Raw genomic sequence first — 18,245 nt, forward strand, 5'->3', positions numbered from 1 at the left:
CTAGCCTTTCTGGTTTTTATTTTTAGAAATTTTTGAAGATTTTCCTATTTAAATAAGTGACCCCTGGGCGGGTCAATTGTGACCTGGGGTGGTACATTGATATTGATTAGCAAATTTTTTGTAGAGGTCTCCCTTAGACATATGGCACATGCTACACGTCAAATATCTAAGCTGTAGGCCTTCTGGTTTATTTTAAGAAAATTTTGAAGATTTTTCTCTGTTCAATCAAGAAACCGCATGGGGCGGGATCAATTTGATCCCGGGGGTCATGATTTGAAAAATTTTTGTAGAAGGTTTGGTAGAAGTCTATTAGGCAATGCTACATGTCAAATATCTAAGATCTAGGCCTTCTGGTTTATTTTTAGAAATTTTTTGAAAATGTTCCTATGTAAAATCAAGTGACCCCAGGGGCGGGGTCAATTTTGACCCAGGGGGTCATTATTTGAACAAATTTCGTAGAGATCCACTAGGCAATGCCACATGTCAAATATCTAAGATCTAGGCCTTCCGGTTTATTTTTAGAAATTGTTTGAAGATTTTCCTATGTAAAATCAAGTGACCCCTGCGGCGGGGTCAATTTTGACCCCGGGGTCATGATTTGAACAAATTTCGTAGAGGTCCACTAGGCAATGCTACATGTCAAATATCTAAGCTCTATGCCTTCTGGTTTATTTTTAGAAAGTTTTTGAAGATTTTCCGATGTACAAACAAGTAACCCCTGGGGCAGGGCTAATTTTACCCCGAGGGTCATGATTTGAATAAAGTTTGTAGAAGTGTACTAGGCAATGTTACATGTCAAATATCTAAGATCTAGGCCTTCTGGTTCATTTTTAGCAAATTTATGAATATTTCCCTATGTACAATAAAGTAACCCCTGGGGCTGTGTCAGTTTGACCCCGAGGGTCATGATTTGAACAAATTTCTAAGAGATCGACTAGGCAATACTACATGTCAAATATCTAAGCTCTAGGCCTTCTGATTTATTTTTAGCAAATTTATGAAGATTTCCCTATGTACAATCAAATAAACCCTGGGGCTGTGTCAATTTGGGTGGGGGGGGGGGGGGCGGGTAAAGATTTGAACAACATTTGTAGAGGTCCACTAGGCAATGCTACAGGTCAAATATCTAAGCTTTAGGCCTTCTGTTTTTTTTTAGAAAATTTTGAAGATATTTCTATGTACAATCAAGTAACCCCATGAGGCGGGGTCAATTTGACCTGGGGGGTCATGATTTGAACAAATTTTGTAGAAGTCTACTAGGCAATGCAACATGTCAAATATCTAAGATCTAGGCCTTCTGGTTTATTTTTAGAATTTTTTTGAAAATGTTCCTATTTAAAATGAAGTGACCCCTGGGGCGGGGTCAATTTTGACCCCGGGGGTCATGATTTGAAATTTTTTGTAGAGGTCCACTAGGCAATGCTACACGTCAAATATCTAAGCTCTAGGCCTTCTGGTTTATTTTTAGAAAATTTTGAAGATTTTTCTATGTACAATCAAGAAACCCCATGGGGCGGGATCAATTTGACCCCGGGGGTCATGATTTGAACAAATTTTGTAGAAGTCTACTAGGCAATGCTACAGGTTAAATATCTAAGATCTAGGCCTTCTGGTTTATTTTTAGAAAACTTTTGAAAATGTTCCTATGTAAAATCAAGTGACCCCTGGGGCGGGGTCAGTTTTGACCCCGGGGGTCATTATTTGAACAAATTTCGTAGAGGTCCACTAGGCAATGCCACATGTCAAATATCTAAGCTCTAGGTCTTCTGGGTTTTTTTTAGAAAATTTTTGAAGATTTTCCTATGTAAAATCAAGTGACCCCTGGGGCGGGGTCAATTTTAACCCGGGGGTCACGATTTGAACAAATTTTTTAAAAGGTCTACTAGGCAATGGTTCACATCAAATATCTGAGTTCTAGGCCTTCTGGTTTATTTTTAGAAAATTTTGAAGTCTTTTCTATGTACAATCCAGAAACCCCAAGGGGCGGGGTCAATTTTGACCCCGGGGGTCATGATTTGAACAAATTTTGTAGAAGTCCACTAGGCAATGCTACATGTCAAATATCAAAGCTCTAGGCCATCTGGTTTATTTTTAGAAAATTTTCCTATGTAAAATCAAGTGACCCCTGGGGCGGGGTCAATTTTGACCCCGGGGGTCATTATTTGAACAATTTTAGTAGAGAACCATTAGGCAATACTACATGTCAAATATCTAAGCTCTAGAGCTTCTGTTTTTTGAGAAGAAGATTTTTTAAGATTTTCCTATGTTAAATCAAGTGACCCCTGGGGCGGGGTCAATTTTGACTCCGAGGTCATGATTTGAACAAATTTGGTAGAGGTCCACTAGGCAATGCTTCACACCAAATATCTAAGCTCTAGGACTTCTGGTTTTTGAGAAGAAGATTTTTAAAGTTTTTCTTTTCGGTTGCCACGGCAACCAGAGTTCAGTATGGAATTCAATTCTTTGAACATTTTTTTAAGAGTACTATCAGTGGAACATCCCTGTGAAGTTTCATCAAAATTGGCCTGTTGGTTTAGGAGGAGATTTTGTTTAAAGGAAAGTGTGGACGGACGGATGATGTACGGACCACTGACGGACGCCGGACGGTGAGCGATCACAATAGCTCACCCCGAGCACTTTGTGCTCAGGTGAGCTAAACAGTAAGGATAAGACAAAGATATTAAAGAACATAGTGAGTCAGTTGCAAAAACACGACCGGAGAGTTAAAACCTTTTTCAGCCCACCCGCTTAGCTCAGTTGGGAGAGCGAAGGGTCTACATATCGCAGGGTTGTGAGTTCGATCCCCGGACGAGGCGTATATTCTTCGTGACGATTTGATTGGAGACATTGTGTCTGAAATCATTCGTCCTCCACCTTTGATTCATGTGGGGAAGTTGGCAGTCACTTGCGAAGAACAGGTTTGTACTGTACAGAATTAGATTAACTGTCCGCTGCTATATACCTGAAACACCGTTGAAAATGGGGGAAAAAACAAACATTCACACTATTTCAAGCATTTAAGCAAGCTTACAGTAAATCGCCCAACATACGAACATATACATTGAATAGACACACACGAAATATAACCACGAAAGACAGTTTAAGATTAAAAATATACCTGCATATTACAAATATTTAGCCATACCTTGACTTAAAGAACAATTCATTTCATCAGAGGCGTCAATGCAATCTATCACGCTGTCACATCTAGCAAACATTGACACCCATTCCTTACTTTCACATTGAAACAGTGAATATTTCTCTTCTGTATCCAAAATATTATCGGGAAGTGTCCTGTTCAGCATTAGCTGGTGCACTGTAATAATTGAATAAGTACATTGCAAATTCTCTCAAATTCAATTTTATATGTATATCTTAGATTTGGATTTTTGTTTCATGCCTTCGTTTGTTCATTTGTACGTACAATATATAAACATAAAGGTTTGTATAGTGAAATCCTGCTAAAACAAATACGATAGATTCTTTGTAATATCAGCTAGATAATTCGAATTATGCTCCAAGATTGATCCAAAATTTACAAATAATTTAATAAGTTATTTTGTGACATAAAACATGTGCACGTCCCTTCAGTATTACAATACAACCTATATACATTTTCAAGAATTAGACCCTTGATGAAAATCGGCAAATCATTCTTCGTAGACGATTTTGGATTTTATGGAAACCCATGAACACCTTAAGCAATATTTACCTCAAAAAAGCCGATTTGTCAAACAAAAACAGCTAATTACACGGAAACTGCCGATTGTCATTACAGATGCACTACTATAATTACTGCAATTTTGTTCAGTTACCGTCAGTGGTACAGTTTGCTTCATCCGAGAGGTCCGAACAGTTTGGGATACCATCACAAAAATGAACCCACGAAATCTCTTCGCCATTGCTACATAAAGCCGTCTTATTTGTGTTCACTAAATCCATTGTAAAGTTCTTGAGCTGATATTTATCTGAATGTAATTTCAAACACATATATATATAAGCCAGCAGTAACGATACAATCTCAATAAAATTCAAATTCGGCAAATGTCTTTCTTTTTAGTTCACATCAAAAGCTAGTCATATACTAGTAAAGACTACTTTGACAAGACTTAATCAGAATTAACAGCCTCATTTTGTTTCCTTTTATTACATCAGCCTAAGAAAATAAATAAATCATTAGTCTTAGAAAAAAGGCAGTGTTGAGAAATTAATTTAAAAAAAATGCAGGATCTATTGGTAAGTTAACAAATCTGTATATAAAACAGCAAATATAGAGTTTATAGTTTTAATCTTAATACGAAATGTTATTTTGGAAGAAAGAAGTACGTGTCCTAACGTTATGTAAGTCCTGCTGGATTATTTGCAACAAATGTCAAAGTTTCAGAAGCACCTGCATCCACGTGCCCACCATGTTCAAATTATTTAGGAATACTGTCTGTTTATTACTCTTGGTACATCGGTGATCCAAAAGGGACAGTAAATTTGTATGAATCGAATGATTACACAATTAGTTGCTTACAATCAAATGAACAGGGTTCATATTTAGTTGCAGGGTCCATCGTAAAACACCATAAGAATCCTTCATTATATGGGTCACGGCAGTAATTATGTGCTTCGGCTACAGATCCATCGGGAAACTGCGAGTCTAAAAATAGTTCATGATCATGTGGTAAGACAGACTTCCATGGCTGGCACGCTATCCCAGATCGTGTCATGTTCCATAGGCCTGAGTATGATGAATGTGTGAGGTAACATCGGTCCTCTGCTGTATCTTAAAATAATATGAATCATGATGTGAAAATGGTCATTGTAGTAGTTATAACAAAATCAATCAATCAATCAATCTATCTATCTACCGATCGATCGATCGATCGATCAATCAATCAAATGTCATACCATCTTAACTTGAAACCTGATAAGATATTCCAGGTGAGACTAGCTAATTTGCACTGGTAAAGCATTTACAAAATGATACATGCACTGTTATTAACATATTATTATTATTAGCTTTCGAAATGTAAGTCTCCGTCAGAAATACTAGCTACTAAGTTTAAAACGAAAATGAAATAAAACATTTATTTAACCATATCCTGCATATTCAGTTATATATACAATGAGGCGTTGGCTCTAATAAGAATAGTATGTAGGCAGGAGACTGATGGGCGTGCTGCTTGGACTAAAAGGTAATCTTCTGTGATAAATACGATTTCTTGTAAAATGGAGAATTGCACAAAATTCAAGAATGCTATTGAAACCCATAAAACCATACACACTGTAGTAAAAATTAAGCTCCTCAGTAAATGTCTCCTCACCAATTTCGTTTTATGTCTTTGTCACCAATTCAGTTTAATATATATATAAACAAATCAGTAATGTCTTCATTGGCAATTCAGATTAATGCCTTTATCACCAATTCAGCTGATATCTTTATCAGAATTGATAAAGCCATTTTATACACACGTAAAATGTAAAAATTCTAGAAATAAGTAAGCAAATATGTACTTCTACCTTTTAAATTGCATGTTTCCCATCTCCTATTGGGGTCTGTCGTGTAGCACCATAATATACCGTCATAACTCGGATCCCTACAATGGTTCGCCAGCTCCTCAAATGAATCATCAGGGAATAATGACAACATTTTGTATGAAGGTGAATGAGGTATATGACTGTCCCATCGTTGGCATGTTCTACCAGAAGATGTTCTACTTAATTTTCCAGTATACAGAGATGTAGGACTATCGACTGAAACGAAAAAATCCTTTATCTAATTGGTTTATTCTTTGTATTGAACTCCCGTACAGATTGATTGAATTATCTTACTATTTTTAATGTTCTGTATCACAAACTCGTGCTACCGGGTTTACTTTCTTACGACAATATGTTAAAGCAATATCGAACTAAAATGTTAAAACCACAGTATGGACATGAGAATAAGGCGCGAATTATTTTAATGCAGGATCTCCTCTCCAAAAAAAACCCCACAAAACAACTGTTTCTGTGAAAGTATAAAAGTATTTTGGCGGGGTGGGGGAATGGGTAGAGTGGTTCAGACCGGCACAATAATAGGTCATATGGAGACTTACAAACTTTTGATAATGGAGGAAGACTCTAAGGTACAACCTTTTTAAAGTACAAAACCTGAGCACTCCAGGTTTATTGTTTGAACAGAGATACATGTACGCCAAATATACATGATGAAAACAACTGTTAGATCTTAAGATTTGAACGCTTGTACCGAGACATATTCTCAATTTCTAGAAATATTAAATGCTACATATATGAAATCTTAATAACTCTAATAGAGAATATAAAACGCCTGCACTGAAGAAAATATACATTGCAAAAAAAATGTTATGCTAGAAATGTCCCGGCAGCATCCATATATCTGAGGTGAAATAAAATGGTAGCAAATAAATTGTACTATCTCTACCGAAACAGAAGTTTTTAACTTATACGAGGCTTGAAATAGATTTTAAAAACTTATAACAAACCCTCGGAACATTTCTCGTAACGTGTGACTGGATCTGTAGTGTAACACCAAATGTATCCGTCCCTACCAGGGTCCCGACAGTAATTTTCTGCATCACTAACGCTAAGTTCCGGAAACTGATGGTCCTTGTTATACCTATGACTGTGCGGGTATTGTGCGTCCCACCGTTGGCAATCCAGGCCGCTTAAAGTTACGTTTAAAGTGCCGTTGTACATATGCGAGAAGAGAGTGTCTGAAATACCAGTAAGTTTTTTGTAATAAATAAGTGATATTGACCTTTATTCATGGAGTCAGAGCAGATATCAAACTTCAGAAACATCAGATTGATCAGGTGGAATGTTTCATAACGATATGGTGGTAATAAAGCTGCGCTTGTATTATTTCTTAACGACATAACGCTGATATTCTTGTTTAAAAACAAGACATGTGCCTCAGTCTAAGGAGTCTGGACACATAATCTTTTTTATGTTTTGACAACAAAGAAGTTTTTCATTCACATCTTGTCTTATTTAGATATTATGCTGTGTATATGTAGTCATATTCACATAATTTAAATGCAAAGTCATTTTGTGTCGGATTCAATTGAAAGACTATCGCGACTCAGTTAAACAAACAACATTAAAACAATATTAAATAACAAAATCATACACAACAGTTATTCTTTATTTCAAATTACGTTTTCAAATTTGAACAACTGGTTCAGTTAATGCTGAATAATTCTAGAGTGATATGCAATTTTCATTTTATTCTTTCAAACTTTCGAACACATTCAAGAAAAACACTATTATATGTTACTCAAACATTCTCTTAACAGTAAATCAGCTTACTTAGGATCAGTCACAAAAAGTCTAGGAATAGTTTGTGTTAAACTTGCAGACAAAATCACGCAGATAATATTTCTGATGTCATGATAATTATTTGATAATTTAAACATTTGTTTTTGAAAAAATGAAAGTTAGATTTAATGTTTTGAAGTCTGTATTACAACGAAAGGTCTTACTAAACATATCATCTGTAAGGCGGTGCTCACAGATGAAATAATTCGCCAATCCAGTTTCACAGTTTTCGGATTCCCAGGTGTTGTTTGTGTTAAAGAGATGAAAGCTCATGCGAGTGCAGTCTCCATTTGTCGAGGGCTCCCCTTCCTTCCTTAAATGTTTTTGTTTCAAATTCAAATTTAAATACAAAAGTGTACCTTTAATAATACAAACGTACCTTGAAAAAGTTGATAAAGGTGGTTTGAGTGCAGACAATGCATTGCAAATAACTTTTAACATAAATTTCAAGTTACAAGGTATAGTCGATGAGCTGAATATAATCTATGAACTGAAGTCAGTTGTTTTGGCGAACATAATTCTGGTGATTAATCATCAGTACGGACATCATATCAATTTTAAAAAGAGTAAAAAATAACAAAGATTAGATTTAAACTGGTAAAACCAATAACTGTAATAAATAAATTTTGATTTCAATGATGGCATTGAAGATGTGCTATATTTCCGAGATAAACTTCATTTGTAAATTTCTTACCATCAAGAAGATTGCCTTTTCTTTCTCATACTTAATTAAAACTTAACTGAACTACATGGTTGTATCGTTAAATATTTGAATGATACTTTTTTTAACGAATCATTTTAAGTTTACATACATACATAAAACGTCAATATGACATGTAAGAGGTTTTTTTAGTATTACAAACGATAACAATTAAAATATTCATTATAAACCTACAAGTATTCCAAAATTAAGTCATATTTAGATAAATGCACTAACCACGCAGAAAATGTGACTGGAGAACCGTCCTCCCATATGTGCAGTTTCATCCCAGTTTCACTCGTTACACGCGACAAACCTGTAAAACATTCTACTTGTACAAAAAAGCTATCAAAGTTGTAAACTAACACCACGTCAAAGTTCATCCATATATGGGATTGACTAAAATCAAAATCTAAATATTAGTCTTGACAACTAGTTTCACACTTATGCAACATGCGTGCATTTTTTCTAATACATAAACGAAGATATATAATGTCTTTCATACCTGCCGTCCGTGGTATAAATAGTAACTTAAGTGTTATCAATCTTTTCCATGTGTTATCACAGACTTTACAGTGGTCTGATTTGTAGCGAAGAGACACTGTAAATTTGTAGACATGGGTTTGAATTCCGGCTCCAGTTAAATTACTTCAGATATATTATCTGTATCAATTTCGAAATTTCTTTCGAAATGCTATAGGTAGACTAAGTTTCTATTTGGGAAAGATCACAGTTAGCACTTCAGCGTAGTTATATTTTCTTTTGAGCGTTCAATCTCTATATTCAATTTTGTGATTCACTTAGCCTATAATTGAGGGTTTAATGAGTGGGATTTTATAGAATGTATTCAATGGCTGCTGGAAACCTTTTTTCTTACCTATGTGAGAAAAATAGTTCGGATCAGTTTTGTTGGAAGGAAAGGCTGTTTCTAGAGTGTCTTTTCCTAGGTCAACAAATCTGAAGTTTCTTAAAATGTATTTGATCAGCTCTTGTTCTTCATCAGAATGGGTAGAAACTAGTCTTGAATGGCGTATCCAGCATTCTTGTCCTGCCTGTATCCATGATGTAATTGCTCCAGAATATATGTCATAACACTTTCCAAATTTCTTCGAACAACCTAAAAAAATGTAAAAAAATATTATAATTGATAAAGGATTATAATATATATTTGAGGCGTAAACCCCGAGAATACATGTTTGTCTATACTCTTCCAGACTTAATTCGAACAAACTGAAAAATGTAAAAGAAAAAAAATAATAGTATTTTATTATATTTTTGATTTTCATGCACGCATAAAACACGAAGGGGTTTATGTTACATATGTAATGTTATGTTACAAATATAAATAAGGATTACAATGTATAAGGCAGACATTTTAACATGTATGGAAACGAGAAACATAATATAATTCTACGCTCTACATCCAAAACGAGGTTTCGGAACCAAAGCAGCGAGGGCAAGTGATTCGGAGTCAGCGACACCATCCAGCCACGGGATAATACTTTAATTAAATACCGATAGAAACTGTGCATACATAGGCCTATAGGCGTTTATTTGTTTCATAACATAACATTCGCAAGTATGTATATATAATACTAGTAATTACCTTGATATACTAACAGAGTTGCATTTTTCCATACTGGATCTGCAACGAAAACGATGATATGAATGCCTTCACGAAGGTAAAAACTCAGTAGTTAAAGAAATGTTTAGTTATTGTTCGTAAATACTAAGAGTTAAGCATACGATATTAAGGCACCACGTAGCAGAACAAAAATATTTATTCTAAATTGTCATGATAAATCTATTATCATACATCAAAATAATTATGAACATCTCAGTGGATGAATTATCCAGTTGCATATCGATTAAATAATACTTACTCCAGTAGTTTTCAAGTTCGGCAATTTTTAATACAGCTGCAATGACAAAAATAAAAAAGATAGAAATATGTTTTTCATATCAGGAAACATGTTACAGATCATAAAATTTGATTTCAAAGAAATATCAGATGCTTTGCTTACTAAGAACAAAAGCGGTACAGTTTTAATGAATGAATCATTTAAATGTGTTTAGCAAAAAATGTGTTGAAATATCGATCAAACCTTTGACATGTGTTTTCTGCAAATCTATCAGGTGAGACATTGATTTATGAAATGTCCTATACAGTACTTGGAAACCATCTCGTGCAGATATTCTTCCATTAAAAGTTCTCCCTAATATACGTCCTTTCTCATATCTGATGTGCACTGTGTCGGAGTTCGAATGCCATTCTGTTTTTGGCTTTTTCAGATTACAGAACGTACTACCTCCAGAAAATCTATCAGTGATTGTCAGTGAAGAACCTAAAATTACATTGGATTTTTTTTTAATTTGAAAACCAGCTCTTTTTCATATCTATGATAATCTGTGGAGGTATCTGTGTTCATGTCTTTATCACATTATCACTTGAATTAAGGAATTGATCTGGAGGAATATTATGGAGCGATCAGGTCCCTTACTTGCTAGTATAACGTCATCTAGCTTTAAGTTGTCGAATTACTTTCAAGTGTTTTATATGAAAATGCTAATTAAGCGTTGATAGTACATTATGATTATATGTGCTTATTATCCTTATATTCCTAATACAAGTTGATATATGTTCGCTAATAAGCAATGGGTGAATCTTATGAATATTTATAATAGTACCTGAGTCACATCTCACACTGAAGTAGAGTATTTTCAGATGTATAGAAAATTTCTTGACATGAATGGTCCATTGCTCCGCTGCATTTGAAACGGGAAAGTTAAGCCGTGACAGAGATGTTAGGAACATAGTTGGTTGGCTGCAATAATTGTGGACTAGCTTCTCCGTGTTTCGTCTTGCAGAGAAGCATGTTGGTATCCCTAGAATGCACAAACGAGTGAAATATTTGTATTTTAGAAATGAAACCGATTTCAACAATATCAAGGGAATGACTATGAATTGACAGACATATATTGTCCCTTTTTTACCAAAATGATCTGATAAACAATTTGTAAACTCTTGTTCTTTGATACACTTTTCATATGATTATAACTGTTATCTTACATTGCTACATTTGCCAGAATGATAAGGTATACAGTAAACAGCTAATGTACATAATGTTGCAGTTTAAGAAGTTCTGCGCTGTCTATTAACTGGCAGCCATGCCGAAACATCATCCATCTGGATGTGTTAGAATAAAGCCTAGACCGACCTTGTATACGTAAAGAAAATCATCGCGCGTATAAATGTCATCCCGTGTTGACAATTATGAATACCTTTTTCTTACGACAATAAAAACTAAATGTGAAACATTTGCAAGTATTTTAAATCATGACCAAACACTTCAATAAATAGACTAAATACCTGATAGCATATCATTTATTCGACCATATAATAGTCAGTATGTTATTTTACAACTGTGAAAAGTTTCATTTAAAATAACGCCGAATAAAATTTCTATTTACGATAATGTAGTAAAAATTGTGATTTTTCCCTTACACTCCCAATCTAGAAATCTGCATGAGATCAACATTCTACAAAATCCGAAATTTCTTAGTATATTTTGATTTTTTTTTTTAAATCAGGCCTTAAACAAATTTATCATTGTAGAAAAAAGTTAGACCGTTTGATCAAAACGTGCAAAACTATCTCTTTAAACTTTGCTAATTTTAAACCTGGTTATATGTAAAACTATTGGCTCGTAATATATGTAAATTTCTTTTTTTCTCAATGAGAAATAACAAAAACGTACTAACAGTGAATAAGTATTTAAAAATTCAAAGTGTCTCGGACGCTTTACCTATTTTGAAACATTGAAAACCTTCCAAAACGGTTAGTTCGAAAAAATATCATATATAAATAGAATAATAGCAACGACCACTTACACAAAATACAGTTACAGAAAAATTTAACTTGACTTTATTTATATCCAAAATATCCTTTTAATTTATCCCCCGTCAAAGGTGAAGGGGATATTAGAAATGCGTCCGCAACGATCTTTGTCCGGAGCATAACTCCAAAAGTACTGGAGGGATTTTCTTCAAACTTCATACACTGATAGAACACATTAGGAGGAAGTGCAGTGTGCAAGAACAATAACTCTACCTTGCCTATTTTTTGAGTTATTCTCCTTTATCATATTTTCTTAAAACATTTTGTCTGGAGCATAACCCCAAAAGTACTGGAGGGATTTTCTTCAAACTTCATACACTAATAGAACAAATTGGGAGGAAGTGCGGTGTGCAAAAACATTAACTCTATCTTGCCTATTTTTTGAGTTATCCCCCTTTATCATATTTTCTTTAAAAAATTTGTCCGGAGCATATTTTGTTCATGCATGGAGGGATTTTGACATATCTTGGCTTAAATGTTTACCACCACGAGGCGGCGTATTATGCGCAAGAACCAGGTCCCTAGGTCTAAGGGCAAGGTCACACTTAGAGGTCAAAGGATACAAGAATAAAAATCTTGTCCGGAGCATTTCTTCTTCATGCATAGAGGGATTTTAATACAACTTGGCACAAATGTTCACCACCATTAGACGGAGTGTCATGCGCAAGATCTAGGTCACTAGACCTAAGGTCAAGGTCACACTTAGAGGCCAAAGGTCAGATACAAGAATGACTTAATCCGAGCATTTCTTCTTCATGCATGGAGGGATTTTGATGTAACTTGGCACAATTATACACCATCATGAGACGAAGTGTCATGTGCAGTTCCCTTTTTTAGAATTACTTTCCTTTGTTGTTACTTTAAATAGCTTTTATTGTAACGTTTTCGTTACTAGTCGTAGGGAAAATTCGAGACCACTTTTCTATAGTACTACAAGCATGCTAAATCCAAGTTTGAGGTGTATTTTGACCAATCTTTACCTGATAAAGATTTTTGTGTGGACTTGCAATTTTTTTTGTAAAGATTAACCTCCCTTAGTTGTTACTATAAATAACTTATATTGTAACATTTTTATAATTGACCCTAGGGAAAAAACAAGACCACTTTTCTGTGGTACAACATAGATGTTACTCTCCAATTTTAGGTGTATTTTATTATATATAAGGTATCTCTACCTGGTAAGGAGTTTTTTAGTGGACTTTAAAAAAACAAAATACTTACAATGATTACTAAACAACCACAAAATTAACATTCCAGCAGTAAACCACCTCACTACTGACTTATTCTTTCTTCCACATCTTAAAACCCCTGATGCGGACCACAACTAAACGGTTCTTCAAAGCTTTCCCCAAAATTAATACTTTCAGACACTAACTTGCCAGGAACTTTAGCCTTCAGTTATAATATGCCCGGCGGGGGGATTAGCCATGTGTAACATGGCTCTTGTTTTAAGTTATATTGCTCTTTTTAAATTACTTATAATACTATATATTGCATAAGGTGATGCACAGTTCAGGAGACTAATAGTAGAAAGAAATATACATCAAAGACAATGTCATTCGCATTACAGTAAACATATGGGCATAGAATATGACGGAGTCTTCATCTAAATTATAATAATACAAATTCATTAACAAGATGTATCCAGAAGAAATACCTTTAGATCTAACAATCGCTTCAAAACCACTTCCAACACTTTTCATTTGCATAACTGGTCTGCACGTTGTAAATGTCAGGGTCAGATACGTCAAGTTTGTTTCTACCAAAAATACCAAGCCGTTAAACTGTTCATCTAAATATAAGCTATCCTCTGTGTATGTTGGTAAAAAGCTCAGCTTATCATGGCACTGGTTCCACACACTTGGCTGAATAGTATAAATATAATAACTGATAGTATACAAAATATTTAATGTAAGTATGGATGTTGCAAAACAGAACCTATAGGATTCATTATATGTTTACAAGTTTTGTCCCTATTACCTTATCTTTGAGAGCCAAATTTAAATGCTTCCGCTATTTAAGCAGTGTCAACAATCGATCCCAGGAAACAAATTACGTCTTACAATAGGTAAGGCCGGAAGAAAATCATATGCTTACAAAAACATCAATCGATAAGATAGCATAAAAAATAATGAATAGTTACACACAAACAGTTATTCAACGTTTTAAAAACAAAATTACGCAACCAGCTGACAAAATGAAATGAGTTCACTTACTTGATATATGTTCAATGACATGTCCGTGAAAATGAATTGAATATATTTGCCTTTTGGAAAATATACTATCCAAGAGTAGGATAGTCCCCCTGAATAATGTGTTGGGTAGGCAATGCTATTTATCACAGAATTTTCTTTCAAGATTTTCAAATTGCCAAACGAGATGGATTCTTCACCAGATAAACGTGTAGCTGCTAACGTCCGTTCGGTTGCAACTCGATCCGGAAGAGCTATTTTAAATAAAAAAAGATAGAATTATGAAATGTACTATACACGATAGATTGTAATTACATATTTTATCTTTATTGTCTTTAAATATAAAGAAATATTTTTGTGATTATAATTTATTCATTATTGTGATAAGTACTTGTCTACTCATCTTGGTTTAAAACAAGTGTAAGAAATACTTATTGTTTCTTAGTACATTAAATATATACAGTTATTACATTACCATTTTTAACAAACTAAATGAGGTAAAAAGTTGTCGAGCTTTGGTAATGTATTATTGATATGTATGTTTCATTTGCATGTTTTCCATAGTTTATAAATACTTTTTTTCTAATTTACCAGCTATCCCTGCTATTTACAAAGAACGAGTTTTCAAAAGAACCTTAGCTGTCTACTCAATCCTTTATTTGTGAAAATGTATGTTTGCTGTATATTTGCCGAAAATGAATATTGTTTAAACCAGTCATCTTGGTTTAATATAATAGTTATTTCTTTTTGTTTTATTATGAAGGACTCAGATATAATTATTTTAGTATTAGTATTTAGAATAAGCTACATATCTTGAATATATGTATCCCTCTTAAATGAATGATAAGGATTTATTTAGTTGAAATATAGGATCAATCATAATAAATATTGTCGAAGTAATAACTGACTGTCACCACCTACAGGGCTAATACTACAGTAGGTTACAAATACAGGGCTAATATTCAGTTTGCTGTAGGTTACAAATTGCTTTACCGTGTCGTTTGCAACCATGAAGTTCAAAGCGAAGGCACTTAGAAGATGGTGTCATTGACTCCATGATATATACTGCTATATATCTGGTCAGTATTGAACTGTGGTAGTAAGTCTGTGGTTTTTCTGTTGGCAAGAACATGTCAAAGTTGTAAGTCTGAAAGATAATAACGCAATTCATGAGAATTCTATATTATTTTAAGCAATTTAATTGAACTTCATTGAACACGAATAAACGAGTTGTTGCAAGACGGAACACCGGCCCAATACCGCTCATACGAAACAGGTAATGCTGCAATAACAGAACGTGCGGCAGCTGCCTTTCCCGCCAAAGTAATCGGATCTCAATATTATTGAGCACCTGTGGAACAAACTTAACAGGCGAGTACGAAGTAGACCCACAACACCTCGCAATCTCAGTGGACTGGAACAGGTTCGGGTGCAGGAATGAAGGAACATTCCGAAACTGGTCTTCCGAAACTACGTGCTGATGCCAAAGCAGCGTTGTGTGCATGTTGTGACAGCCATGGGAGGACACACGTAGTGTTAATAACTTGAATGTACAAATTATTCTATGATTCAGTTACTTTTAACATCGTTAGAATTTTTACGACATTGGCAGTTTGTGAATTAATTCCGATTTTACAGCAATATCCGGTCACAAGTAATAGTAAACTACATTGCAAAGCACAGGTGACGGGCTAGAAATGGTCCTAAGTGTATGCTGTGAACATTTTATTCTTTAAATGATATAAAGACACACATGTAAAACATTCAATTCGATTTCATTTAATTTCATTAATTTCGACTCTCATTTCTTGAGCGGTATGGAAATTTTTCAATGTACGAATAACCATCACCATTCAGCAATTATATGTGTTATTTTTAGAAGACCCTTTCAGAACATTAACACACAACCAAGCAAAATAATAGCAGACTGGGTTAGAAATAGTCTACTGAAGAAAGGGAATGAACACGGCTACATGAGCCCAAAACAGAGCTTCATTATAGGATTTTAGAGGAATCATACTCCAAATGATCAGAACTAATAACAACAATGTGTAAGGGGGCCTACAAATAACACTGTATTGTCAATGTTGATCCTTTAGAAAAATTACAGGAACCTAAAAATATTTCCACATACTTGGTCTGTTTGAGCTTCTTCGTTATTACCTCTTCCCCTTCCCTCCCGAAAACTGTTTCTGGAACCAAGTCGGAGTGATTTGCCAACGCCGAAAAAATCGTTACCATGATTAAGAATGCTTTCCGAAACAAACTTACCATGTTCGTTTGTATCGTGTTATTTTCAGTACTGTAATGAATCTGGACCTTTTTGCTTCCAGCTATCATGAATTTCTTTGTGTATATACCATCGACAATGTGTTTGTCTGCCAATTCCCAGTTAAAGAATGTAATACCTTCTACTATCGTATCAGACATCAAGTCAACCTAAAGAGACAAAAATGTGCTAATTACAAACAGCTACAGTAATAATCACGCTAAGAAATCGTAACAATGTACTTTTATATGAAAACCATTTTCAAGCCTTTCATAATGCCGATTTAGAAAACGATATGGCAGTTTAAAATAAAAGCAAATGGCAGATCATTGACATTATTTTACAGAAATAAGTAAATACAGTTCAAATATGTATCCAGAATTTTCATAATTGACCATTTAATTTTGTTGTCATGGATACAAAAAGGCTTCCATTTGGATAAAATATTTATAAGCTCATAACTTTCTCATTTTTAAGCCAGTTTTGAAAAATCTGTCACTTCTTTAAATGATTTGAGAAATACTATCAGATGGAATTAAAGTCCCTTTAATGTTAAAAGAAATGATACTGTCCGTCATGATTTTTAGTTAGACATCTAAATAAGATAATTGATTGATGATTGTAAAATGTTGACAACTAAGGGTAAGACAGAGATTCAGTAATATTTACAGTACGGAATCGTTCAATATAAACCATTTTCACGTAGACATTTACTCCAATGGTTTTTATGCGATGGTTAACGCCTCAAGATTAAGATGTTCGTATATACAAAATTAATCTGTAAAATCCATTGTTTATTAGTACATGTATTTTGTAAATTAAAGTAAAAAAAGTCTTATCGGTGTTTTCAAAATATTATTTAATTAAAACAGTATTGTATAGTCATTTACAAAAGAAATATTAGCAGTTAAATCTTAAACCTATATCATAGCAGTTAAATCTTAAACCTATATCATGCATATATGGAGGAGCGCCACTTTTGCTTAAAGATACATCCGTTAAAATATTCCTAAAATACTGACCTATATGAGTGATTAGAAATATATAATTGTAGGATAATGGGATAAATTGAGTATGCATATGCTAATGAAACATCAATAGCTAATTAAAATATACTAGTCCAGAATCTTATCTTAGATATTTTACTGATATATATGGATTTGTGTCCGATGTCTTTGCGCACCAGCCGGAAGAGAATGGTCTACCGGAAGTGGGTGGAGACTGTGACTGCCATGACGAAGCTGTTATTTGATGGTCCAGAATACTTCCATCACCCATTCCAAGGTCGGTGTTGCATTTCATTTCATCATCTGAATTTTAATCAGTGTCGTGGTGTTGGTTTTATCGTACTTTATTCATATTCTTGTCATAGCATGAATACCATATATGAGCCGCGCCATGGGAAAACCAACATAGTGGCTTTGCGACCAGCATTGATCCAGACCAGGCTGCGCGAATGGATCCATGGTGTTCGCTTTCAAAGCCAATTACAATAAGAGAAACTGTTAGCGAGCAGCATGGATCCTGACCAGACTGCGCGGATGCGTTGGCTTGTCTGGATCCATGCTGGTCGCAAAGCCACTATGCTGGTTTTCTCATGGCGCGGCTCATATAATATTCAAGGTTTGACAGGAAGCTATGCAAGCCTCATCTCCCTATATAGCGCGGTTTTGTATTTGTTTAGATGGCTCAAGCGCCTTTTCACGTCATATACAGTTTGACATTACTGGCGGAATTTATAAGAAACTGATATTCCTGCAAAATAAGGCAGTCATTTCTGCCAAATCGTTCAATCCAGTTGTAACTGAAAAACGTGAACTATACTTTGCTGAGAAAACAAAACAAAACTTTGTACATAAG

General features: G+C 34.5%; 1 protein-coding gene across 5 annotated transcripts in view; it reads right to left on the bottom strand.

The window, feature by feature from the left end:
* LOC123526988 (uncharacterized) overlaps nt 1-18,245 on the bottom strand; it is a 54,871-nt gene that overhangs the window by 19,962 nt on the left and 16,664 nt on the right. For 4 of the 5 annotated variants that reach the window (XM_053523745.1, XM_053523748.1, XM_053523744.1 and 1 more), the window contains exons 13-29: nt 17,532-17,695; nt 16,388-16,555; nt 15,110-15,263; nt 14,141-14,370; nt 13,582-13,789; nt 10,715-10,912; nt 10,132-10,371; nt 9,910-9,945; nt 9,633-9,671; nt 8,904-9,143; nt 8,264-8,342; nt 7,491-7,639; nt 6,492-6,722; nt 5,509-5,742; nt 4,520-4,771; nt 3,816-3,968; nt 3,146-3,316 (exon numbers count right to left, since the gene is read on the bottom strand). In XM_053523745.1, the coding sequence (XP_053379720.1) occupies nt 3,146-3,316; nt 3,816-3,968; nt 4,520-4,771; nt 5,509-5,742; nt 6,492-6,722; nt 7,491-7,639; nt 8,264-8,342; nt 8,904-9,143; nt 9,633-9,671; nt 9,910-9,945; nt 10,132-10,371; nt 10,715-10,912; nt 13,582-13,789; nt 14,141-14,370; nt 15,110-15,263; nt 16,388-16,555; nt 17,532-17,695 (2,946 nt within the window). The remainder of the gene's footprint in view (nt 1-3,145; nt 3,317-3,815; nt 3,969-4,519; nt 4,772-5,508; nt 5,743-6,491; nt 6,723-7,490; nt 7,640-8,263; nt 8,343-8,903; nt 9,144-9,632; nt 9,672-9,909; nt 9,946-10,131; nt 10,372-10,714; nt 10,913-13,581; nt 13,790-14,140; nt 14,371-15,109; nt 15,264-16,387; nt 16,556-17,531; nt 17,696-18,245) is intronic. The other variant, XM_053523746.1, reaches the window with a different exon arrangement.

The sequence above is a fragment of the Mercenaria mercenaria genome, chromosome 14 (assembly GCF_021730395.1).
Source record: "Mercenaria mercenaria strain notata chromosome 14, MADL_Memer_1, whole genome shotgun sequence".
Classification (NCBI taxonomy): domain Eukaryota; kingdom Metazoa; phylum Mollusca; class Bivalvia; order Venerida; family Veneridae; genus Mercenaria; species Mercenaria mercenaria.